The sequence below is a fragment of the Phyllobates terribilis genome, unplaced genomic scaffold, assembly GCF_046119375.1.
Source record: "Phyllobates terribilis strain yellow unplaced genomic scaffold, ASM4611937v1 Scaffold_86__1_contigs__length_6382490, whole genome shotgun sequence".
Classification (NCBI taxonomy): Eukaryota; Metazoa; Chordata; class Amphibia; order Anura; family Dendrobatidae; genus Phyllobates; species Phyllobates terribilis.
The window spans coordinates 2,175,986-2,202,101 of record NW_027362846.1 but is presented as its reverse complement, the minus strand read 5'-3'; the positions used below and the strand labels follow the sequence as shown (position 1 = coordinate 2,202,101).

The following is a 26,116-nucleotide window of genomic DNA, read 5'->3' as shown; positions in this document are numbered from 1 at the left end:
GTGCGTTTTTGGTGCATTTTCGTGACGTTTTTTCCTTGCGGAAATGGGCCAAAAATGCTAGGGACTCCGTGTGCCAGCAATGACAATCCTGAAGTGCTTTGCATATGATCAGGAATTTTCCTGTCAGGTTTGTCATTGCGTTTAAATCTGCAGCATGTCAATTCTTTGTGCGTTTCTGCAGTGTTTTTCACCCATTGGCTTCAATTGTGCCAGTCAAATCTGCAGGAGAAACGCTGGTATAAAAATATTTGCGGATTTGCTGCAAAGTTTTGCTGCATATTTGACTGACCCAATTATAGTCAATGAGTCAAAAATGCGGCAAAACGCACAAAGAATTGACAGCGGGTGACAGGTGTCAGTTGATGAGGGACTACTCCTCCCATCAGCCTACGGCCACTCCCTCTGACAATAGTAAGAGCAGATGCGGCTGATGGGAAGAGTAATCTCATCAGCCAGCGTCTGTGCTCATAGTGTAACATTTTTTTAAAAATAAATGTTGAAATAAATGAACACGTTATACTCACCTGTCCGCTCTAAGCCTATGTGACATGGCGATTCGATCACCCGGCAGCCGGTGATACACTGACAGGAGCGCGATCGCTCCCGGCAGTGTATAGCACTGAACTGCCGGGACTGAAGTTACTTGAGTTCATTAGCTAATGATCAGCTGATGAGCCCCAGTGACCTCATTTACAGCATCAGTGCTGTGTGGAAATTTTCTCACGCAGCACCAATGCAGTAAGGGAGGTGACCTAAGTTCATCAGCTGATCATCAGCTCATGAACTCAAGTAACCTCTGTCCTGGCAGCTAAGCGTTATACATTGACACAGGAGTGATTACATTCTTGTGTCAGTGTATACAGTGCTGTCCTCAAGAACAGTCACATCAGTAAGTGCTGATGTGACTGCTCTAGAGGTGACCCAGATCTTCGTGGGACACTCTGGATTATGTCATCACGTCAGACAGGTGAGGGATATGGTTGTTTTTTTTGTTTGTTTTTTTCTTACAGGTGACAATGGCTTCAGCGGATTAGGTGTTAGGTGAGTATTTTTCTTTATTTTATTTTTGTTACAGGAGACGAGGGCTTCAATGCAATGGGCGTTAGGTAAGTATTTTTTTTGTTAAACTAAGAATTATTAATAAAGAATTGTCTTGTTATTTCAAATAAAGGATTTTTTTCTGGCTGTGTCTTTATTTACAATATAACTATAGGATTAGCAATGGATAGGCGTCTTATAGATGCTGCTCCATTATTAACCCGTGTGTTTGATGTCACTGGACAATACAAAGGTGATAGACCGCTACAGGGCAAGTGGAAAGAGCAAGGTGCCAGAATAGGCTAATCTAATAGATGCGCCTTTTCTGAGGCAGCTGCGGGCTATTTTTAGGCCAATATCTATGGCCCCTTACCAGCCTGAGAATACCAGCCCCCAACTGTCTGCTTTAGTTTGGCTGGTTGTCAAAAATGGGGGGGACCCCATGACATTTTTTTTAATTATTTAGTTAAATAATTAAAATAAAAATGTCATGGGACCCCTCTATTCTTGATAACCAGCCTTGCTAAAGCTGACAGCTGGGTTGCAGCCCGAAGCTTTCAGTTTTGTCTGGCTGGTTATCAAAAATACAGGGGAACCCACGCCATTTTTTTATTTATAGCACAGGTGCCGGCAGATGAATACACCCATCAGCGGCACCCACTCTTGCTGTTAACAGTGACAGCAGGCGTGGGCTGGTGGGTGTAGTAATCCCATCTGCTGACCCCTGTGACAGGAGGTTAACATTTTACCTCTGGTCACAGCTGCGGGCTCACACTGTCATCTGACAGTGTGGGAACCGCAGCTCTCTGTCTGGTGGTATTAACCTTACCACTGATCAGAGGTAGTGTTTGCTGCATTGTCATGCACATGATAGCGTGGCAAACACTGGATGTTCGGGCCCCCCATGCATTAGGAGTAATGGCAGGGCTCACTCAGGTCTCATTGTTTGAGCTAATCCCCCTGCTTTTGTAAATAAACTAGCTGGTTTGCTATGCAGTAAGCATAGCAACAAACATCATTGTTCCCAAACACCAAGTCACTGTCCTTCTTGACCAGCCACAGAAATACACATACATTCACAAGTCAACACAAACACAGTAGTGTATTTCTCTTGGCTTCACAAATCTATACGTCTATAAGAAGCTGTTTTGTCACATTGCTCTCCCATCTTAAATCAGCCAGACAAGCTAGGATCCCAATCATCCTTCTCCACTTATTGGAGACAGTCCATCAGCATGTCTTTAAGCACAGCCATGAATGTAAGAGGTCTCACCTTCATGAGAACAAAATTTTGTATCATCCAGTTCCCTCAGAGCATATTCCGTGTCTTCCTTGAGAATAAACTCCTCACGTAATTAACGAGAACACACTTGTATTCATTGCGTCCAGACAAGCCTTCCTCAGCATTCCGTAGTTCCTGAATTAAATTCGATGAGTGTCAGTGGCCTGGTATTCAATCCGTTGAAGCTGGCACAGCTCCTGTAGTTGCCGTTTCTTGTTGCTGCTGTATATCCTCATGGTCCTCCTCCCAAGGCCGGGCTGGTGGGGTTGAACATGGGAGCATCCAAAACCCGCTGTGTATACTTGTGGTCTACTTATATGTCTCCCTGGCTTTGGAGCCCTTTGGACGGTGTGTGCTAACACCAGTACCCTTGCAGCTCCCCCAAATCTGCTGGGCTGAGTAGTATCCCACCATTGACACCAAAATATGAAGACCCGGAGTCTTCAGTGGGCAGAACACTACTCAGACAACACAGGGTGAGGGTAAAACAGTGTGGCAATACTTTATTGAACCACAAAAGAGGCAATAAACAGATAGAACAGTCCCAGCAAATACCCAAGATGCCGTTCCAGTGGTTTCGGTACGTGAGTTCCCGGGGCTCATTTGAGATTTTTAAGTTTTGTGAGCCCAATAAGCGCTAGAATCACTGTCCTCGCCTTCAGAAAAATCGAGCATCACAAGGAAATCTGAGAGCAGCCGCAGCCCTGGCTTCCTGTTGATGTTCAATATGTCCGAAGGCAGGGACAGGCAGGGGCACTGACTGGGCGCAGGGTTCATGTGATGTAACAACCCCAAGTCCCGACACCGCAGGAACAGTGCCGCCACGGGAGCTGAGTATGAATGTTTTTATTTTAACGAGTACAAACTTGAGGAATGACAAGGGGTTGTCCTAGTATTGGACAACCTCTTTAAGAAGATACAATTTTCGATTAAAAAATTTCCAACGTTCTGAACATGAAAAAGGCTTTTCCCCTGTGTGAATTCTCTAAAGTTTATTAAGAGTTGATTTTCAAGGAAAACATTTCCCACATTAAGAATATAAAAAAGGCATCTACCCTGTGTGACTTCTCTGGTGAGTAAGAAGAGATGATCTCTTCACAAAACATTTTCCACATTCTGAACATGAAAAAGGCTTCTCCCCTGTGTGGGTTCTATGGTGGATATTAAGATGAACTTTCTGATTAAAACATTTCCCACATTCTGAACATGAAAAAGGCTTCTCCCCTGTGTGGGTTCTTTGGTGTATAACAACATCTGATTTCCGGTAAAAATGTTTCCCACATTCTGAACATGAAAAAGGCTTCTCCCCTGTGTGGGTTCTCTGGTGTATAACAAAACTTGATATCTGTGTAAAACATTTTCTACATTCTGAACATGAAAAAGGTTTCTCCCCAGTGTGAATTCTCTGGTGCTTAACAAAATGTGATTTCTGGTTAAAACATTTCCCGCATTCTGAACATGAATAAGGCTTCTCCCCTGTGTGGGTTCTCTGGTGGCTATCAAGATAGGATTTCCTGGTAAAACATTTCCCACATTCTGAACATGAAAAAGGCTTCTCCCCTGTGTGGGTTCTCTGGTGTGTAACAAAACTTGATATCTGTGTAAAACATTTCCCACATTCTGAACATGAAAATGGCTTCTCCCCTGTGTGCGTCCTCTGGTGTATAACAAAACTTGATATCTGTGTAAAACATTTCCCACATTCTGAACATGAAAAAGGCTTCTCCCCAGTGTGAATTCTCTGGTGCTTAACAAAATGTGATTTCTGATTAAAACATTTCCCACATTCTGAACATGAAAAAGGCCTCTCCCCTTTGTGAATTCTCTGGTGACTAAGAAAAGATGATTTATTCACAAAACATCTTCCACATTCTGAACATGAAAAAGGCTTCTCTCCTGTGTGGGTTCTCTGGTGGGTATCAAGATAAGCTTTCCTGGTAAAACATTTCCCACATTCTGAACATGAAAAAGGTTTCTCCCCTGTGTGAGTTCTCTGATGTCTGATAAAAGTTGACATCTGTGTAAAACATTTTCTACATTCTGAACATGAAAAAGGCTTCTCCCCTGTGTGAGTTCTCTGATGTCTGATAAAACTTGATATCTGTGTAAAACGCTTCCCACATTCTGAACATGAATAAGGCTTCTCCCCTGTGTGAATTCTCTGGTGACTAACAAAATTTGATTTCTTGTTAAAACATTTCCCACACTTGGAACAAGAAAATCTATTCTCTGCAGTGTGAATTTTTTGATGTTTAGGAAAAGACTTCTGTAGGGGAAAACTATTTCCATATTCTGAACATGAAAATGGCTTCTTTGCTTTAGGAGCAATTTGTTTTTTAATGCTTATGTTGTGACTCTGACTTTCCTTAGTAGTCTGCAATGTATCAGAAGACAGGACCTGCTTCAAAGGATCAGATGACAGATCTTTGCTGTGAAGGGATGATGGTATATCTGGAGTAATGACATTAACTTCAATTGTATCCTGTGGGATCTCAAGATCATCTGATTTAAAAATTGAAGATGTCAGCTGTCCCTCTGATCTCCTGGTGCAGTCATCTGCCAAGAAGAAAATCAATTATTATTTTTCAATAAAAATATCCTTGAATTTTATATTTTTTAACATTTCTACTGTCTATAAAAATGGCAAGTTATTTAAAAAATATTGATTTATTCACCAAGACAATGACAGTTCACTGTTTAATAGAAAACCTCATAGGATGAACCAGTGGAACGTGGTGTTCAACTGTTTGTTCATTCTGCCTCCCAAATATGGAATAAAAAGCCACCAAGCAATGTTATATAGGCGAAAATAATACCAATAAAAACTTCTACTCATCTCACAAAAAAGAAGTCCCCACTCAGGTCCATCATCTGTCAGTGGAAAACCAGAGGTTTCCACATTATTAGTGGCTCAAAAGCTCTTGAAGAGCAACATGGCTTCCATAAACCAATCCAGCAATATCCGCTCTACCAAAGTCAGATCTCCCCCTCACTTCTGAGCCTTGCAGTGCGCCCAAACCACATTTAGCCTCCATGTATTTGGCATTACCATAGTGAGAAGAACCCACTTAATTGATGGTGTGTGTCTCCTGGAGCACAATCTGGGCACTATGTGTTGGGTAATAAAATGGCATATTTGTGATTTCCACTGTTTGCTAATTTCCGGGAAGTGCCTGAGGAGTCAAAATAATCACTACTCCTACAGATTAATTCACTGAGGGTTATAAAATGTATTCACTTTATGGGGATTTCCACTGCTCTGGTTTTCTGACATTTTGTCATATTAGGGCTTCTGCAAATGGTGGGTCCCATCTCCTCTGGGATCTGCTCCTGCGACGTCTGCTTCTCTCAGCAGGAGCCGCCTTATTCATCCTGCAGGCGGCGCTGGTGATGGAAGAGACGTCAGAACCAGAAGCTCTGGGCGGCGCAGGCTCTGTCCAGCCACTAAGATCAGGATTGCTGGGACCAGTAGTACCATCCAGTCTGACAGTATGGTGTGTGTGTGCTGTCCAGCTGGAGTAATCTGCTCCCTGCTTCAGCCAACTGGAAAGCACCGCACCCTACTAAAGCTGGAAGCATATTGCCGGAAGCTGCCAGATCCAGCCTTGTTCTCCTCTGGTTCAGTCCTCTGTGCTCAGCTCCCGGCTTGTGTATTTGTTTCCTGTTGTGACCTCGGCCCGTTTACTGACTACTCTCGTGTCTTCTGATTTTGTATTTTCTCTGTCCTCCTGGTTCTGACCCGGCTACCTGACTATTCTTCTTGTCATCTCACACCACAGAACAGCAGGTAACACCGTGGCCCAAGTCTAGGGGTCTCTGTGTAAGAACAGATCCATGTAGTGGGGTTAAAGGGTGATAAAGTAATCCATGGGATCTGGAAAATGGAGTAGATTGCGCCAAGCCTGTTTGTGGTAGCCATCTTTTGAGCTGCCAGGTGACCATGAACAGTGTCCCCAATACGCTGTGTCTGCAAACTATCCCAGCAAAATCTGCATTCAAATAGCTAAATATTTAACTGCTGTCGTCAAAACTGTGTCTATAGACAATAACACATCTACTGAAATGATCAAACTCAACAGTCTCCATCAGTAATAAATGAGTAACTAGTGGTGAAACCTCTCTGTGGTAATTGGAGTATGGGGCTCGGTGGCTCTTGACAATGTAAACTATCGTAAGGGACAATATTTTCTGTCAGATGAGTTTTAAAAAGAAATATTAGACGATCAAAGAGAACTTTTTATAATACTGCAGAGCTGAGGTGTCTTAAATTTGGACCTCAGGCATTGGGAAGAGGCATTTTTTTAAAGACTACCAAGGAGTTATAGATTCACATAAGTGAGGCCGATCCCACCACAATCAAACTATCATACAGAATGAAGCTGTAAAAAAAGACATAGAATAAAAAATGCTACATCCGCAACAACAAAGTATGTATGAGGTGAGAATTCCAACACACTCATTTATGGTGGACCATTGGAGCTACGGAGTCCTGAGCAGAAGAGTAGAGAAAGTATTAGCGCCCCCATTTCAGGAGAGATTGTGCAGTAATCTGAATTCCTTAGGATCGAAAACATAATGGAATTTATGACGTGGAGTGAATCCATGAAACCAGGGCTGGAGCCAACACATCTCCTGCAGGCGTGAATAAATGTATATTACAGCCATCAGCCACGCACAGCTTAGAGATATATCGTGGCACAGGTGAAATGTTTTCTGTATAGTTTGTCACAATCCTGTTTGAAGTTAGTTGGTTTTAAAAGAAATTGAAAACTCAGGATAAAGGGAAACTCTGTTGTTGTTGTACAGAAATTCACACTTGGCCTCACTGCACATTTAATGTTGTCGATCATAAAAGTGAAGTTTAGCCAGAAAGACTGGACCTGGTCTTGTAGGGACCATATGAGGACATTCAGCAGCACAGAAGGGAGAGAAGGTAGATTCATCCAATAAGATATCAGGGATCTAGGAAGCCAACACCATCATTACCCTCCGCTTTCTCTTACAGGCCCATCATTATATTTTTCTTCAAGGGATTTTCTCACTTGTCAGCACATTCTACGTACGCTGTCATTTGGCTTTGTAGTTTACAGATCTGGGCAGGTAAGGAGGTAAGGGTCAGCGTCTTCTAATCCCAGGGGGAAGGTGGATCCTCCAGATTGTAAATTCTATAGAAAAGGACTTTCAACGCCCAAAGTCATTTGAACATTTTCGGACGGAGGAGAATGTTGTGGTCTAGAGGCAAAATAGTGATCACACGATTGTGATACGGCCGGACTAAACCACCGATAAAGCAGCCACAGCCGGTGACTGAGAAGAATCTGTGACTTCTCTGTATTTAGTGGTCACTACTCACCTGGGTAGTCATATGTAGGAATCTCCTCTTTACACCGCTCATCACCCCTCACATATGTCTCTGTAGTATTAATATGGGTCAGATCTTCACCCTGAAACAAATATTGTAAAAGTCACAAACAGATGGAGAAGTCACATCTATGATCAGCTCTAATCCTGCCATCTCCACCGTTCTCATTACACAAGTATAAACCATATAATACTGGGGGATAAAACAAGACTGAACACAAGACCTTCACAGCCGTCTACACATCATAGGGGAGATCTCATGACACCTTCTCTCCATCTACCTGATGATTTTGAGGAACATTGGGATCTTCTTGTTTACAGTCATGTGGAAGAAGAGGATGGGGACATCTCTCTGGTGTTGTCCTCTTACTGGATAGATCTGGAGGAAACACATACAGGGACTGAATTCATTCTTTACATACAGATAATTATAGGCTGTGTGTATTTCGTCCTGTCTATTACCTGGTGATGTGAGGGGCTGAGGAACCTCCATCATGACGTCCTTGTGCAGATCTTTGTGTCCTTCTAAATACTCCCACTCCTCCATGGAGAAATAGACAGCGACATCCTGACACCTTATAGGAACCTGACACATACAATGATACCGTCATCCCCTGATCCTTCATAGCATTATTGTATAATGTCCCAGCATTCCCAGCAGTGTCACCTCTCCAGTCAGCAGCTCAATCATCTTGTAGGTGAGTTCTAGGATCTTCAGGTCATTGATGTCCTCATGTATCAGGGGGTGAGATGAAGGTCCTGTGATTGGGCTCAGGGGTCTTCTCCATCCCTCAGACACAGGGTCCTGACAGCGCTCACTAGAGGTCTTCTTCACTACTATGTAATCCTGGTTATGGAGAGACACATTAATAAATCTCACTACAGACATTTCCAGAGTCCTCACCTCTCCAGTTCTGTCCATCTGTTATTTCCATAGATAAGAATGATGTAATGTGACATCATCAGAATCTCTCACCTCTCCAGTAACCCGGAAGAGGATCTCTAGGGTGAGGTGCATTATCCTCTCCGCCATCTTGTCTCTGTCCATATCCATCCTTGATGGGTAAATTGGGAAAATTCTCTGATGTAGAAGATCTTCACTGAGAGGATCCGATATTGTAGAGACCTGAATGAGAAGATGAGACGATGTAACATCATAAATATCCTGTGTAATAATACAATTACTGGAGATAATAAGGGAAACATATGATATTTATTATTTTACAGTATTTAGTTTTTTTCCTCGACATCTACTTATAAAACCTTTATATTTTAGGCCACAGACACCAAGTAGTTACTTCTCCGCAGTCTGCAGCTGAAAAAGTTTCTCACAAGATGGTTGTTTGATGGTTTTACGAGATGGTTGGTTGTTCTCAGCCCCGACCCTTTCACAACTCCTGTCTCCTAGTTTAATCGCAAGAGAAACAAATAACGAGAACCTGGAGAAAGGGTAAATAGTTCAGGTGGAGGGGAGATGGCGGAGGGGCATTGCTGAACCGTGAAGCTTCCTGGACACTGAGGCCAAATCCATCGTACCGCAGGGTATAAAGAGGATATGTGGACGGTTATCACTACTATCTACATTACTGTGATAGTACTAGGAGAGGAATAATGGCGTTGTGTGAGGACTTCTCTGGGCTTCTGTCCTTCATCCTGCAGTCGTCTGAATGGATCTAATGTGGACGGGAACCAGCTAAGCCGCATTCTGTCCACAGCTGTTACCTCACTGTTCACACCACACAGAGACCCCAAAAGAGCCTCCGTGCTGAAGGGGTTAATGCCCCCTGCGCCCAGTAATGGGGGATCTCCACATACCTCCACCTGCAGAGCCGCCACCACATATATGGCTGTTCTGTGCGCACAGGACCTGTGATGAGGTCACAGGAGGGGAGGAGTCAGGGGTCACATGATCAGGGGCCTCAGTGGATGCACAGTGTGAACTGTGCGGCTCCTGTACAGTGATATCCAGAGTGAAGACGCTACATGGAGACGTCTCCGCAGTCAGTGACATTTCCGGCATTATTTGCCCCTCACTACTGGCACAATTACCCCGCGCCGCCTTTTCTACAGTTTTATGTGTGAATGTAATGTGGGATTTTCCTGCTTGGAGACAAATAGACGACACATGAGATGATTATCACCAGTTACCGGACGTCTACTATATGGCGGCATATGATTGTACTATCCACTTCATACCAGGAGTGTTTAACTCCTTCCAGGGAGGGCGGCCTTGATAGACTATGTTCAGAGTCCAAAACCTACAAAAGACAAAAATATATCTCATACCCTACCATCATTATATATAAATGTAAAGCAAAGTTGCATAATAAATATAGGGTACTTAGTGAACTAATTTTGATCAAAAAAAGTATACAAGCCGTCCCACCAGCGGCAAGGTGACCCTAAATTGGGACGGTACCTATACTGTCTATATTAAAAACCTTACTGTATATCAAAGTTGAAGTAATGCATATAAAAGGGTAGACAAATAGGACCGGGTCCCAACTCCAGACCACCTAGGCCCGTGGTAAGCTACATATATACTAATCAGCTCAACAAAGGGGATGCCACACCCTTAAATTGCACAGAATGCAAACAAGAGTCCGGCTAATGTTCATCCCGAAGAGTTAGACGAGTGTGCGATGTTTTTCTCTCCTGCATCTGACGCGCCCCTGGGCCTTCTGTGTCGTGCGGCATCGCGCGCACGGGGGCTTACCCGGAGCCGGATCAGATGGGGGTAGTAGTCTCGTGGCGGTGACCCGGTCCGTGCCCAGGGAGTCAAACTAAGTGGCGAGTCTATTAGCAGTAGATGTTGGATGACTACGCCACCCGTTGAATGCAGCTTTGGAGCTGCCGCTGCAGGGCAGACCGCTGAGGCCGGTGGAAGGATGGTGCAGCGGGGATGGTATAACCCCCAACGGGAGGGGTATGGCCTCAGGGCAGCAGGTGTAGATGATGGAGGTTGTGATGGTGCAGCAAGGAGAGTCAGAAACGTATGGTGCAGTTTCAGGGTTTTTACTCACAGATGGTACTTCAGTCACTTCGGCCGGGAGTGACCACCCGAGCCGTACTGCGTTCACCAGGTGCGGGACTCGGCTAACCCCCAGGCAGTTCCGGAGCATGGTCCTGAGCTCCCCTCTCTCTCTTTCTGCTGGCCGTCCCCACCAGGGATCCACCTTTGTCCGGCTCCCTCGGGCCTCTTGGTGGTTAAACCTTCTCTGGCTTTCCTGACCCTACTCGTGGTGTGCCTTCCTGGTGGATATGGTGAGGGTCGTGGCAAAACTTGACCACGACCTCCGGTTCCTGGCTGAGGATCATTAGCCTCCACCAGTTTGGGTTCCGGTACCCGTTTCCGCCAACCCTTCACCCGGTAACTTGTGGGATCTCAGGGTTCCCTCTGGCTCTGCGTCTCTGGGCCTTTCTTCCTCCTCACTCTCCACTGCAGGCTTGGCCCTGGAGCTGGGCCCAGCCGGAGCCACAGCTCCCTGTCAGCCCTCCTGGCTGAGCTCCTCTGCTCTGCTTCTCCTCAGACTGACTGACTGACTGACCCTGTCCTAAGATGGTGCCCACCATATATACTCCCTCTATGTGTGAGCCCAGGTGACTAGCACCCAATGGGCTCCTATCTCTATGCCCAGAGCCCCTCCCCTATCTGCCCCTACACTACTGGGATGTTCCACCCCCCCTCCCACTCCAGCCAGGGACAGACACTGTCGTACCTGCACATTCACCTAGTGGGAGTACCATTGATCTGTCCCCCGGAAATGGGATGAGTGTAGTGCATGCAGCTAGCTGAGCTCAGTCCCACACTCCATCCTTACCCGGGAGTGGAATACCACACCTCTGGCTCGAGGTGCACTACCCCTGTAGCAGCCGAGTCCTCGGGGTGCTACATTCCCCCCTGGTAAACCACAGCACGTCCTCGGGCTGTAAAAGAGCAAAACATACAAACATACAAAAAATTTTTAAAGTGCACTTACATATAAGATATATTAACTTTCACTCATCCCTTTATGGGAGGTACTTTTCTCTTTTAACGTTACAAGTATAAAACATTACGAACACACACATTTATAAAATATCATTAACTCTTTTAGCATAATAAAAACTTTTTCATAAGAAACATTCTTGATCCCTGGCCACCGTGCAACTTGTGACCAGGTAAAGTGCAACAGTCACTTGTAGAAAATCAGTTTTTCTTTAAAACCGGTAGGGGGCGCTTTAGAAAGCACAACTATATACAGGGTATGGCCGCTCTCAGTCCTCGGCCAGGTAAAGGGAAAGAACGACCGCTCTCAGTCCTCGGTCAGTGGGAATAGGGGAATGGCTGCTCACAGTCCTCAGCCTGTTTAAGGATAGGGGACGCAGGTAACAGTTCACACTTGTCCCAACGGGGAACTCACTTTACTCTAGCAGCATGACAAGTACCCTACGGGTAACTATGTACAGTTCCACTTTACCGTACTTCAGTAACGGCGTCCTCCTGCTCCTTCCTGAGGGTAATCTTCAAACCCGTCCGGGTCCTCTTGATTCTCCTCATACCGCAGCTCTTCCTCCGTCAACAGGTGTACATGAAGGGCGTACGGTCCTTTGGCACACTGGTGCCGGGTGAAAGTGACCTCGTCACCCAGGTAAAGGTCACGTCCGCTATGTCCCTCCGGCAGATGAGACTCGACATCCCTGCGGGTGACAAAGACGTCGCCGGGGGTTCGGTGATCCCGGATAAAGCCCCAACCGTGCTCCAGTTGGAACTTGATTACGGTCCCGGTGGCGCGGGGACCGTAGGCCGCACGGCGGTCTCGCCGGGTCCGGCTTTTCTGCTCCGCACTCTGAACTTGCAGCCGCTCCTCGCGGACCCGCCTCTCTCGCCGCTCCCTGTCGAAGACCTCCAGTTGTTGCCGGCAGCACTCCGCACGCTCGGCTGCGGCCGCCCGGGTCTCTTGGGTGAAGCCGATGAGGTTTTCTCCAGTGGGGTCCCATGCGAACTGCGCCTCCTCCAACGGGAGTGGGGTGATCTTGGCGGGTGCCGGAGCCGGGATCAGGGGCTCACACAGGGGCCCTTCCTTCCGGAGTCGGGGATGGTAGTACTCCGGTGGCCACTCAAAGGGCTGCCCATCCGGGCAAGCATGCTGGGCGAACAGGTCTTCACCCAAGGGCAGGACTTTGAGGGTTGAGGGCGCAGTGATGGCAGCGGCGCCCGGATTCACCAGGCCTTGTGACCAGGCCGGTGGCACCTTAAAGGTGAAGGGCACTGTGGAGACGGCGGCGCCCGGGGGTACTCGACCTTGCGACCAGGCCAGTGACTTGGTGGAGATAGAGGGCTCTGTTGGAACTGCGGCGCCCGGGGGTACTCGGCCCTGCGACCAGGCCGGTGGCGTCTCCTGCTTGGCCGCGCTCGAGGTTGAGGCGCATGACGTCACAGGGGGCTTGGCCGCGGCTCCTGCTTGAGGCCTAGTCTGGAGCGGTGGCGGTGCAGCAACGGGCACGGTCGGTGGGATTTCGGGCTCTGCGACGGGGAGCTGGGGCAGGCTTACGGTTGCTGGGCTTGGGGTAGTAACGTCCCCTTTACCTGCCTCCGTCTCTTCAGCTCCTTCCACGGCGTCGTCTCCGGCCTTCATCCCTTCCGCACCGGCTTCAGGGGCAGGCGTGCTCCTCGTTGCGGGTGGTGTCCTTTGCTGGCGGGTTCCAGCCTGCAGGGCCATCTCTCTGCTCCACTCAGCTAGTACTTCTCGCTGTACTCGGGCCATCTTCCGAGCCAGGCCCTCCAGCGCGGTCCGTGCATGCTCCCGATCTTTGGGGAGCTGTGCCAGAATCTCCACCAGGCCTTCTGGGGTGGCGGCCTGCAGCAGGCTCCTGACCACAGGGTCGGTGCTGCCTGACTCTCCCTCCATCTCCGGGTGCGAACTCTCCAGACTCCTCCAGGCTGCACCCATCCTCACTCTTTTGTTCTTGATCCGCCCACACTGAGGGTGGTCCCGGGGCAACTTGGTGATTGTCAGTTCCAGGGGCAGTCCCCCCACGCTGATGGACATCTCTATCATTGCAGTCTCTGCTGGTGGGGGCGGTCTTTGCTTTTGGCGCTCTTCTGGGACCAGGCCCACGATGGGAGGTAGTCTCTTGCCACCCTCTGGCACGCCCATAATGGCGTCCGCTCTGCCAGGGCGGGAAATCTTCTCAGATGGCGGGAACCGTCTCCCAATGGCGGGAAACTCTGTGGATGGCGGGAAAAGACTGCAGATGGCGGGCAAACGGCGGGAAACGATCCGAGATGGCGTCCGATGGCGGGGACCCTCCGGAACCGGCGGGAGACTTCTTCTTACGGTACAGATAAACTTTTCTTCAGGCACGCAGTACCCGGTGGTGGCGGGCACGTGATCCTGCCGACTACGCCAAAGTTGACGCGCCCCTGGGCCTTCTGTGTCGTGCGGCATCGCGCGCACGGGGGCTTACCCGGAGCCGGATCAGATGGGGGTAGTAGTCTCGTGGCGGTGACCCGGTCCGTGCCCAGGGAGTCAAACTAAGTGGCGAGTCTATTAGCAGTAGATGTTGGATGACTACGCCACCCGTTGAATGCAGCTTTGGAGCTGCCGCTGCAGGGCAGACCGCTGAGGCCGGTGGAAGGATGGTGCAGCGGGGATGGTATAACCCCCAACGGGAGGGGTATGGCCTCAGGGCAGCAGGTGTAGATGATGGAGGTTGTGATGGTGCAGCAAGGAGAGTCAGAAACGTATGGTGCAGTTTCAGGGTTTTTACTCACAGATGGTACTTCAGTCACTTCGGCCGGGAGTGACCACCCGAGCCGTACTGCGTTCACCAGGTGCGGGACTCGGCTAACCCCCAGGCAGTTCCGGAGCATGGTCCTGAGCTCCCCTCTCTCTCTTTCTGCTGGCCGTCCCCACCAGGGATCCACCTTTGTCCGGCTCCCTCGGGCCTCTTGGTGGTTAAACCTTCTCTGGCTTTCCTGACCCTACTCGTGGTGTGCCTTCCTGGTGGATATGGTGAGGGTCATGGCAAAACTTGACCACGACCTCCGGTTCCTGGCTGAGGATCATTAGCCTCCACCAGTTTGGGTTCCGGTACCCGTTTCCGCCAACCCTTCACCCGGTAACTTGTGGAATCTCAGGGTTCCCTCTGGCTCTGCGTCTCTGGGCCTTTCTTCCTCCTCACTCTCCACTGCAGGCTTGGCCCTGGAGCTGGGCCCAGCCGGAGCCACAGCTCCCTGTCAGCCCTCCTGGCTGAGCTCCTCTGCTCTGCTTCTCCTCAGACTGACTGACTGACTGACCCTGTCCTAAGATGGTGCCCACCATATATACTCCCTCTATGTGTGAGCCCAGGTGACTAGCACCCAATGGGCTCCTATCTCTATGCCCAGAGCCCCTCCCCTATCTGCCCCTACACTACTGGGATGTTCCACCCCCCCTCCCACTCCAGCCAGGGACAGACACTGTCGTACCTGCACATTCACCTAGTGGGAGTACCATTGATCTGTCCCCCGGAAATGGGATGAGTGTAGTGCATGCAGCTAGCTGAGCTCAGTCCCACACTCCATCCTTACCCGGGAGTGGAATACCACACCTCTGGCTCGAGGTGCACTACCCCTGTAGCAGCCGAGTCCTCGGGGTGCTACACATCCATATACAATACGTTATTAACATCGTCTTTTACTTACTATAATCCTCTATGTAACTTTAATCTGATTACAAAACTAAGAAAACAATCTTATATACAGATATCGATATATGATAGATAATAGATAGATGTCCTGCAGATATAAAATCTCACAACCCCCTATATATCATAAATCTGCAGCCTTTAGAGCCTTTCATGTGGAACTAAAGGGTGTTTAGCCTTGTTTAACCTAATAAATAATTTAAAAAACGGCATGGGGTCCCCCTATTTTTTGTAACCAGCAAAGGGAGAGCAGACAGCTGAGAGCTGATATTATCAGGTTGGGAAGGTCCCTGGAGATTGGGGCCATCCCCAGCCTAAAAATACCAGCCCTTAGCCATACCAGAAGTGGAGCAGCACCAGAAGTGGAGCAGCACATGAGATGCACCAAATATGGCTTTTTGCCTTTGCTCTTCCCAATTGCCCTGATGCGTTGACAATCAGTGTAATGCATCTTGGAGTTGATGACAGCTGTGATTTGTCAAAAATCACAGCTGGCATCAAGCCCTGGTATTAGTAATGCAGAGGTGTCCATCAGACAACCCCATTACTGACCCAGTAACCAAAAATAAAAACACAAAAAAATATTTAATTTGAATAAACACTCACCGACATTTTTCCTGGTTCACTAATTTATTAAAATCCTCCTCCTAATATGTAACACAGACTCAGCTTCACCAGCACACCGCCAGAACAAGTCCGACACAGAGAGGAACATCCTATGTAGCATAGTGGGACAGCGGTATCATGTAGATAGAATCTTTTAGTTTTTCTTCTGAGAACGGCAATAGATAATTTGTGGCAGAGTATGAATGCTTTTTGACAATCCTCCTCTGAAATTTAACTACCCAATTCCTTCTCCCAACCCCTGTAAAGGGTAGAAGGTCATTGCTGGTGTCCATTTGTGTTGTTTTGTGTATATAAGATAGAAGTTTAGTACAAGGACCTACTTGAGTGATTAAGGGTTCAATCGGAGTGAGTTCATCCTTTATACTAGTCAGAAATATGTGAGAATTTCTAAATGACCTGAGCTGGAAATAAGCCAAACAGGATAGACCCCTACCTGGTCAGGATAGACCCCTACCTGGTCAGGAGCCACCAAGTTTTGTAAAGGATGGAAAAGAGCCTGATCCCATAAGAACGTGTCTCAATCTAACCCCATCAAATTTGGCCCAGATTAGAAATGAGGCCACACCTGAAGCAGGTGGGAAATCTGGGTTGTCAAACAAGGGTGTTAATGGACCCAACCTATGTGATATAGATGATGAGATTAGGACTTGCTCCCATGTATGCAAAAAGTGAGTGTTATTAATAGTTTAGTTTCTCCATGTATTTTACCAATCCAAGGTTGAGATGGGAGTGTCCAGAGAGAGAGGTCCTCTTCCAGTTTCATCCACTGCTTATTTTCCATAGACCTAAATCAGTCCATTGTTCTCATAAGAATCGAAGATTGATGGGATTTTTTTTTAGATCTGGCAGATTAGTACCCCATTTTATTCTTTGGGACGACAAAATATTGTAACACACATTCTAAGCCTCGATGTTCCCCATGCAAACTTGCTGTTAGATGGGAGAAAAAGGTCTGAGGAACGCAGACAGGAACGGTCTGGAATATATAAAGAAGATTTGGTAAAATGCCAATTTTGATCACATTAAAACGACCAAACCAGGACAAGGGTTTTAAGTTCTAATTAATTTGATTTTGAATCGTTTGTTCAAGGATGGAGGATATAATTTAAATGATACAGATCATCCAAGTTCCCCAGAATTTGTATATCCAGGTACTTAATAGCATCTTTCTGCCACTTTAAGGGGAAGTTAGAAATTAGTTATTGTGTCGGTTCAGCGTTAAAAGTTATGTTTATGGCTTCTGATTTAGAGTAGTTGGCTTTAAAATTGCTTTCATGGCCGAATTCTTTTAAATCCTTTAGTATAGAAGAAATGAGATAATTGGATTTGAAACATAGAGCAACAAGTCGTCTGCATGTAGAGCTAGTTTATAGTGATGTGAGCCTATAGTAACTTCACTAATATCTGGATTTGTGTGTAATGCTACCGCTAAATGTTCCATCACCAATGTGTATAGCAGAGGTGATAAGGGACACCCTTGCTTTGTCTCTTTTTTAATAGAAAATGTGTCAGATAGAAGGCCGTTTACCCTATCGCTTTAGGGTCAGCGTATAAGGATCGAATTTTAGATAACAAGAAAGAGCCTAACCCAATTTGTGGTAGGGTGCTCTTCAAGAAAGTCCAATGCACTGTGTCGAACACTTTTTTAGCATTGACAGAAACAAGGCACATTGGGATCCCCTGTTTTTTTGCATGTGAAATCAACAACGTTTTCTCTGTATTATCACGAGCTTCTCTACCCTAACAAAGCCAACCTGATCGTTGCTAACAATTGAATGTATATAGTGGGAGAACCATGTTGTAATTATTTTAGAAAATATTTTGACGTCTATATTAATGAATGATATTGGATGAATATTAGGGCAGGTATTTGGTCCTTTTCCAGGCTTTGATAAAACCGTTACATGAGCCTTAAGTGATTGGGGCAAAAGGGGGAGTCTTCTGAGATATTATTGAACACTTTGCCTAAAAATTGTAATAACAGAGGTGCAAACATGTTATAAAATCTATTATTGAATCCATCTGGCCCAGGGCTCTTCCCGATAGGGAATGATTTAATGTCCTCTCCTATCTCTTGTTCAGTGAAAGTTTTGTCTAGTACCTCCTGCTCAGGGGTCTGTAAGGAAGGAACGGCAGTGTCCTTAATATATTTGTCAATTTTTGTTTCAAGAATATTAGGTGGCATGTCGTGGTATTGTCCATGAATACTATATAGTGAGCTATAACAGCAACGAAATGCTTTAGCTCTGTCAGTGGGGTTATGAATTTCTGGCCCGGGTGCCCCTTTTATGTTGGATACGTATGTCCATTAGACAAGTGGGTGTAACCTCCTTGCCAATGAGCGACCACATTTATCTTCGAATTCGTACGAGAACCTTCACATGTGATCTTGGCATTTTGTATACGTTTGATCTAGTAAAGACCTTCGCTCCTTTCTTTTTTTTCAATCAGATCATTTTTATTTAACAAAACAAAGAATCACCAACATTTCTTTTTTCTTATACAAACATTGTGATAAAAACAATAAAAAGAAAGAAAAACCAGTAAACAATACAAGAACCGGTTTACAATGATATAAATCCCAATATCGCTCTATAGTACAATATTTTGGAATAGTAATTTTACATTTGTACATAAATATCTGAAATATTCCTGACTGTTTATTTTTTCCCCTATTGAGACATCAAAAGAAAAAGCATATATCTAAGAAGGGGCAATTGTGTGGACGGAGACAATTATTATTTGCTGACACCTTGGGTATAAGGATATAAATTCCTGGTTTACTGTAAGGAAATGGACAAACGATCCAGTATAGTATTTCTGAGAAGGTTTTCTGAAGCAATATCTGGGGTAATTAACCATTGTTCCCATATGTGTATAGATTTCTTGAGAGCTTTCCTTTAATATAAGATCCACTTTCCAAGCATAGAGTGTTATTTATCCTGGATTTTAGTTCTGTTATCGTTGGGGGAGAATTTTCTATCCAATGTAGTGCCAACAACTTTCTGGCTTGGAATAATATTCCTGAGCTATCTACTGCCATATGGGAGTCTGGATCTACGTCCTCTCCCAGGAGTCCTAGGATACAGATTTTAGGTTCCAACTGAAGTTGTATCCCAAATACAGATAGTACAAGAGCGATCACCCCCTTCCAGTAGTCGCCAATATTTACACATTCCCACATCATATGTATCATATGTATCAGGTGGGCGTCATTTTGACCATATCTAGGACATGTGTCATTCGTTTGTATTTCAATTTTAAATAAAATACTTGGGGATCTATATACCCTATGAATCAGAAGAATTCGGGACAATCTTGTGACTCCGACAATGAAAATTTCGGTGTCAAATCCAGTATTTCCCCTATTGCTCCTCAGATAAGGGGCCCACATCCTCTTCTCATTTTGTCTTAACTATTAAAGAATATTTATCCAAATGTAGGGCCAGTAACAGCCTATAAATAAGGGATATTAGACCTTTTGTATCCAACGATGTAGTAATGGTATCTATTGGGTGATGTCAATCAGTATGGTGTTTATTCTAGTTGTGTACTATACTCATGACGTATCTGCAGATGTTGATAAAACACCCTATGCGGAAGGTTAAAATCTACCTTTATTTGTTCAAAGTTCTTGAATAATCCATCCCTCAAGAGTTGTGACACCAAACATATACCCATATCCTCCCACTTACTAACATCTTTTAGTTTCTGTAGCTCTGGTAAGTTAGAGTTGTGCCATAAAGGAGTATAGTCTGTGTACTTTCCAATCCCTAGACTATTTTTATCCCTATCCCACACCTTATATATTAACTTTAGTGTAGGACATTTTAAGTCATTTTCTCGAGGAGGCCCCATATCTAGTACTGAGAATGGAAGCTTTCACTTGGTTCCTTCCATAAGTAGGTGCCCTGAAATTACACAATATTTACAAATACCTCATCCATGAAACCACTTTAGCTCCATTCTAGTGTTAAGCAAATCTGCGTATACCTGGAGGGAAGCAGATCGTTTATGTTGTTTGTCAAGGAGATCAATCCACTCAAGCAAATGGGAGACTTTAGCTGCTTTCTCTTTTTAGCCTGGATCCATGTTTTATTATTATCCCTTTGAGGACGCATTTGAGTGCTTCCAATTGAAATGGTAAGGCGTTTTCATCATGCTCATATATTTGAAGGAGTCTATAGTCTCAAGAAGGTCTGAGACACAGTCAGTCTTTGAGCAGATTATCATTTAAGTTCCAACAGCTGAAGCCTTGGTGGAGTCAGGTATAGTCAGATTACAATATACAGGACCATGATCTGACCATATAGCAGTCCCTATCAGAGATATAGGCTGCCATGTAAGCAAGTGATGGCTAATTAAAGGGGATGTCCACTACTTTCACATTGATGCCCTATCTGTATCGCAGCACCCCCGCCGATCAGCTGTTATCGGTGCCGGCGGCCGCTGGCGGGAAGTCCTTATCTGCGGAGCTTGGCCGTCAAGTTGTAGTGGCCGGCGCTGGTTACTGCACATCCACCTCCCATTCAATTGAATGGGAGGTGGATGTACAGTACCCCGCGGTGGCTACTACAGATGGATTGCCAAGCGCCGCAGGTAAGCACTTCCGGCCGACGCCGGCACACATAACAACTGATTGGTGGGGGTGCCGTGTACAGGACCCCGGCCGATCATACATTGATGCCCTACCCTGTGGAGAGGACATCAATGTGAAAGTAGTAGGCAACTTCTTTAAGGAAAAGTCTCTACGGCTGTGCATATTGTGTAAAGAAGAATAAGGCTGTGTTCACACGATGCGTATTTCATGCGTTTCCGCGGCGTTTTTGCAGTTGCGTAAACGCCGCGGAAACGCATGAAAAACGCATGGTAGAAGGGCAGCAATGTTCCCCAATGGAAATCCGCATGTGCTGTGCCCATGATGCGGATTTTTCCGCAGCGTTAACGCTGCGGTCAAAAATCCGCAGCATGTCAATTAATTTTGCGGAAACGCGGCGATTTCGCCGCCATTGACTTGCATTAGAACGCGCCAATTCCGCAAGACAGCATTTGTACTTGCGTAATTGGTGCGTTCTAATGTGCGGATGGTACCCGGGTGTGGAGGAGAGGAGAGTCTCATCCACACCCAGGTACCATTAAAAAAGCTGTAAAAAGAAGAATAAAATAAAAAATATATATATACTTACCATCTGTCGGCCCGCGCAGCGCTCCCGCTTGGTTCCCGGCACTTGCAGTGAGTTGTAGGACCTGCGGTGACGTCAGAGTCATGTGACGGGTCACGTGACGCTGACGTCGGCAGGTCTTTCAATTCAAAGTTGCCGGCAGCCGGGAGAACGGAGTGAGCAGGACAGCGCGGGCCATCGGAGGTAAGTATATACACTCTCTCGGTTCACACTGTATAAATCCATGCTGTTTGCATGGATTTATATAGTGTGACCTAGTTGTCAAGCACTTTTCAGGTGATGCTAACATCGCCTGGAAAGCGCTTGTCAATCTGCATGCGGAAACGCATGTGAATCTGCATGTGGATCCGCATGTATTCTGCAGGAAAAACGCATGCACAATCTGCATGCGTTTTTTCTGCCAGGGAGATGCAGAAATGATGCAGAAATTTTCTGCTTCATTTCTGCATCGTGTGCACATACCCAAATACATATAATCCTTTAAGTCTGGATGTAGTATACTTCATACATCGACCAGTTGGAGAGAACGGAGCACATTTAGCAAAGCTTTTTATTGTGATTTAGATTGGTGACTCCAGCCCAAGAAAGCGTCTAAAGAAGGATCCAAGAAAAAATTAGTCACCTCCAATGATGATAAGGTCCTCCGCAAAATGTTGTAGTTTGTTTAAGTAATGACGACATGTCTTAATTAGGTCACAATTAGGCAGCTAGAAGTTTGCCAAAGTCAAAATTTTGGAATAGATCGAAATCTTAACAAACACATACAGTACCCTCCGTGTCAGACAGTGTTTCTACAATAGTACGCGGCAGTGATCTGTGGCGGCCTATACTCAGCACCTTAGACTTCAAAACTGCATTTGTACTGTGACGCCAAAATGAATAATATCTGTTAGTAAACTGAAGTGTATGATCGCATCTAAAGTGGTGCTCTTGAAGAAAAAGAAAATGTACGTGCTGTTTATGCCTATGATAAAACACTTGAGCTCTTTTCTCTGGAACATTAAGTCCTCTGACATTTAATAAATAAGTTTTGCGTTGTGCCATATTATATGAAAAGAAGTGGTGGTGGTGGGGGAAACAAGGATAGAAAGATTAAGAGCAAGGAGGAAGTATAGACGGTAGATAGTAACGTCTACCTCTCAGTGTCTAAGAAGTATAGATAATGAATATATCAAAACAGTAGGAAATTGCAAAACAAGCAGATCCCAATGCAAGTCCCTAACTGGGGGATGTCTTTACAGGCGTAAGTCAAACTTTCAGTCCTAGGATTCCTATTAGGTGGAACCATGGAATATATAGCGAGTAAAGTAATACAGCCTGATATTACAGTAGTATCATGTGAACTCAACTTATATGCCGGTCTAAGATCTTATATGAACTTAGACATTCTATATAGTGGAAGAGTGGCACCTAATGCTCTATTTAGATATATCTAATTATATGCTTAAAGAAATAACTAAGCATCTGCAAACTGTCTCTCATCAGGGAAGACAAGATTCATTTCAGGAGCTCATATGATTGGCAGGTTCCTTTCCCGTCTGGCTGCATCACCATCAAGTTCCTGATCCATTGAACGCCTTCTGTGACGTGCTGGACCTCTCTGTGGCAATGGTGGAGCAGGTGGCCAGTCAGATATATGGAATGTCCAGGGCATCACAGAAAGGTCTCGTCACTTTGATCTTTCAAAGTATTCAATGTTCCATTTTTTTGGACCTGTAGCTGGAAAGGGTACTACAGGAGTATATCAGGCCATTTTACAATAGAGCATCAAGTAGTGGTTTCAATACCCTTCTTTTAGCAAGTGTCATTCAGGATAGGTCTATGAGCAATTGTATACGTTTTCCATTGAAATCACCAGGATCCAACTCCTCTGCTTTCATCACAATGGCCTCTTTTACATTGAAAAAGATGTAAATGACAGATCTGAGCCATGATTGCCTAATATGGTGCACCCTGTCGATCTTCAGCTCCTTATCAATAGGGTCACCAAGGACATTATTGAATAATATCCATAATGTTGGCATGATCGCTTGTGCATTGATGCTTTCAGGTACACCCTTTATCCAGATATTATTGTGATTTTCTTGATCATCAACCATATTAAACAGATGGTTTATTTACTGGCTGTGAAGATCCAGTGTTATCTGAGCATTATGATGGCCTCTAACTTGGACGACATTATCCTCTAATCTCTGTACCTTGTCAGTAAGCTGTGACAGGACAGAAGTGAGGGGACGTATTTCAGTATTGTATGTAGTCTCCAGCCTCTGAATATATTGCTCCATATCTTCTTTAGTAGGGATAGACGTAATCTGACATACAAATAAGTTATGTTGTTCCCCATATCAGAATAACCTGTGGCTGGGGGGTAAATGTCCCTGTGAAGCAAGCGCTGCTCAGCATGGGGGCTTTGGTGAGAGTACAGGGAGATTTGTGGAGATGTTTTCTTGTGAAGTCTACATTAAGGGTATGTGCACACGATGCAGAAATGCTCAGGATTTTTTCCTGAGCGTTTCTGCATCTCTCTGGCAGGAAAAAACGCATGCGGATTGTACATGCAGTTTCCTGCCAGGGACATGCGGAAATGAAGCGGTCTTCACTTTCATTTCCGCATGCGGGTTGACAAGCGCTTCCCAAGCGATTTTAGCATCACTTGGAAAGTGCTTGTCAACTTCACACTATATAAATCCATGCAACCGGCATGGATTTATATAGTGTGTGATGTCAAAAAATAAAAAATAAATCTATACGTTACCATCTGATGGCCCCCGGTGTCCTGCTTCATCGGTCCCGGCTGCCGGCAGTGAAGACTGTAGGACCTTCCGACGTCAGCGTCACGTGACCCGTCACATGACTCTGACGTCAGCGAAGGTCCTTCATTCAACCGCGAAGTGCGCGGGAAGCCGGCAGGACGCAGCGCGGGCCGTCAGAAGGTGAGAATATATATATTTTTTATTTTCTTCTTTTTTTTTTTAATGGTACCTGGGTCTGGATGAGAGTCCTCTCATCCACACCCGGGTACCATCCGCACATTAGACCGCATGAAAAGCGCATCAACATATACAGTGATGCGGATTCCATGCGGTCTAATGCAAGTCAATGGCGGCAAAAGAGCAGCGTTTCCGCAAAATTAATTGACATGCTGCGGATTTTTGAGCAACGAGCCCAATATAAGTCTATGGGAAACTCGAGCATTTTTCTGGCAGTTCCCCCTGCGGTCTGCAGAAGGTAAAAAATTGCCAAAATTGATGGGAACAGTGCTCAATGAAACATGTCAGGCAGGCAGGCAGAATATATAGGCAGACAGGCAGGCAGGGTATATAGGAGGGTGCATGAAAAACATAGCAGGGCACTCGGAACACACTAGCGCCCTCCAATTTTCACGCACCCTTCTCTTTAAAAAAGCCGGCAATTCAGCAGCTGCATACAGTTATAACATCGGTACCTGACAATTTAGAACAGAAAGAATAGAGCATCACACATAGATTAGATAGAAAGAAACATGTCAGTCATATATATATAATGAGTACAGTGATAGTGTTGGTTACTGTACTTGTCATTTAGTTTTAAAATAAAGGATTTATAAAAAAAAATTAGCGTGGGGTCCCCCGTAATTCTAGTCTCTAGCGGAGGTTAAGCAGATGACTGGGGCAGATGTTTGAAGCCTGGAAAGGGGGTAATACCCACGGAGCTTCCCAGGCTACTAATATCAGCCCCCAGCTGAATACCTAGCCTTTACTGGCTATTAAAATGGGGGACCCCCCAAAAAAATGACATGGGGTCCCCCTATTTTAATAGCTAGCAAAGGCTAGGCAGACAGCTGGGGGCTGATATTAATAGCCCAGGAAGGGTGCCATAAATATTGGCCCCCTCCCAGGCTAGAAACACCAGCCCTCAGCCGCCCCAGAAATGGCGCATCCATAGGATGATGTCATTTGCTGGCACCGCATGTGCAGGAGAATTCTCCCACGCTGTCAGTGACGTGCATGAGGTGAGCCGAGTTCATTGGACATGAACTCAGCTCATCTGGATGCCGTCGCAGCGAGACACTGTGGAGCGCAAGCATGCCTCCGCTCTGCAGTGTCTCTGAAGGATGACAAGCTGGATAGCAGCGTTCGGCTGCGATCCAGCCTGTCATGTGAATGTAGCAGAGCTGGAGCCGTCGTGGGAACCATGGAAAGGTAAGGATGAGGTTGGTTTATTATTTTACTTTTATTGCAGGAGACATGGGATTCAGCTGGAATGTGTGCGATGGTAAGTAGAGTTTAATTTAGAATATTAAAGTATTGTGTGTTTATTTCAATTAAAAGATTTTATTCTGGGTGTTGGTGTTTTTATTTTACATTTGCCTTACATTTGCCTTATAGACGCCTCCCCATTACTAACCTGGGCTTGATGTCAGCTAACATTATAAGCTGACATCAACCCCAGCCCTATTACCCCACTGCCACCACTACAGGGCAGTGGGAAGAGCGAGGCTAAGTGCCAGAATTGGCACATCCTATGGATGCGCCATTTCTGGGGCGGCTGAGGGCTGGTGTTTCTAGGCTGGGAGGGGGCCAATATTTATGGCACCGTTCCTGGGCTATTAATATCAGCCCCAGCTGTCTGCCTAGCCTTTGCTAACTATTAAAATAGGGGGACCCCACGTCATTTTTTTTTCGGTCCCCCATTTTAATAGCCAGTAAAGGCTAAGTATTCAGCTGGGAGCTGATATTAGTAGCCTGGGAAGCTCCGTGGGTATTACCCCCTTCCCAGGCTTCAAACATCTGCCCCAGCCATCTGCTTAACCTCCGCTAGAGACTAGAATTACGGGGGACCCCACAACAATTTTTTTTTTATAAATCCTTTATTTTAAAACTAAATGACAAATACAGTAACCAACACTGTCACTGTACTTCATATATATGTGACTGACATGTTTCTATCTATCTAATCAATGAGTGATGCTTTA

General features: G+C 45.7%; 2 protein-coding genes across 2 annotated transcripts in view; both read right to left on the bottom strand.

The window, feature by feature from the left end:
* Positions 1–2,924: 2,924 nt before the first annotated feature.
* Positions 2,925–26,116, bottom strand: part of LOC141197749 (uncharacterized) — a 92,646-nt gene continuing 69,454 nt past the window's right edge. The window contains exons 9-10 of the mRNA XM_073662835.1: positions 16,875–16,879; positions 2,925–4,404 (exon numbers count right to left, since the gene is read on the bottom strand). Coding sequence (XP_073518936.1) covers positions 3,372–4,404; positions 16,875–16,879 — 1,038 coding nt within the window. The 3' untranslated portion in view covers positions 2,925–3,371. The remainder of the gene's footprint in view (positions 4,405–16,874; positions 16,880–26,116) is intronic.
* On the bottom strand, positions 6,677–9,087 carry LOC141197681 (gastrula zinc finger protein XlCGF66.1-like). The gene is made up of 7 exons (XM_073662771.1): positions 8,980–9,087; positions 8,658–8,807; positions 8,349–8,528; positions 8,144–8,267; positions 7,963–8,060; positions 7,674–7,764; positions 6,677–6,699 (listed from the first exon to the last, which is right to left on the bottom strand). The coding sequence occupies exons 2-7, from the start codon at positions 8,733–8,735 to the stop codon at positions 6,677–6,679; spliced, it is 594 nt and encodes a 197-aa protein (XP_073518872.1). The 5' UTR covers positions 8,736–8,807; positions 8,980–9,087.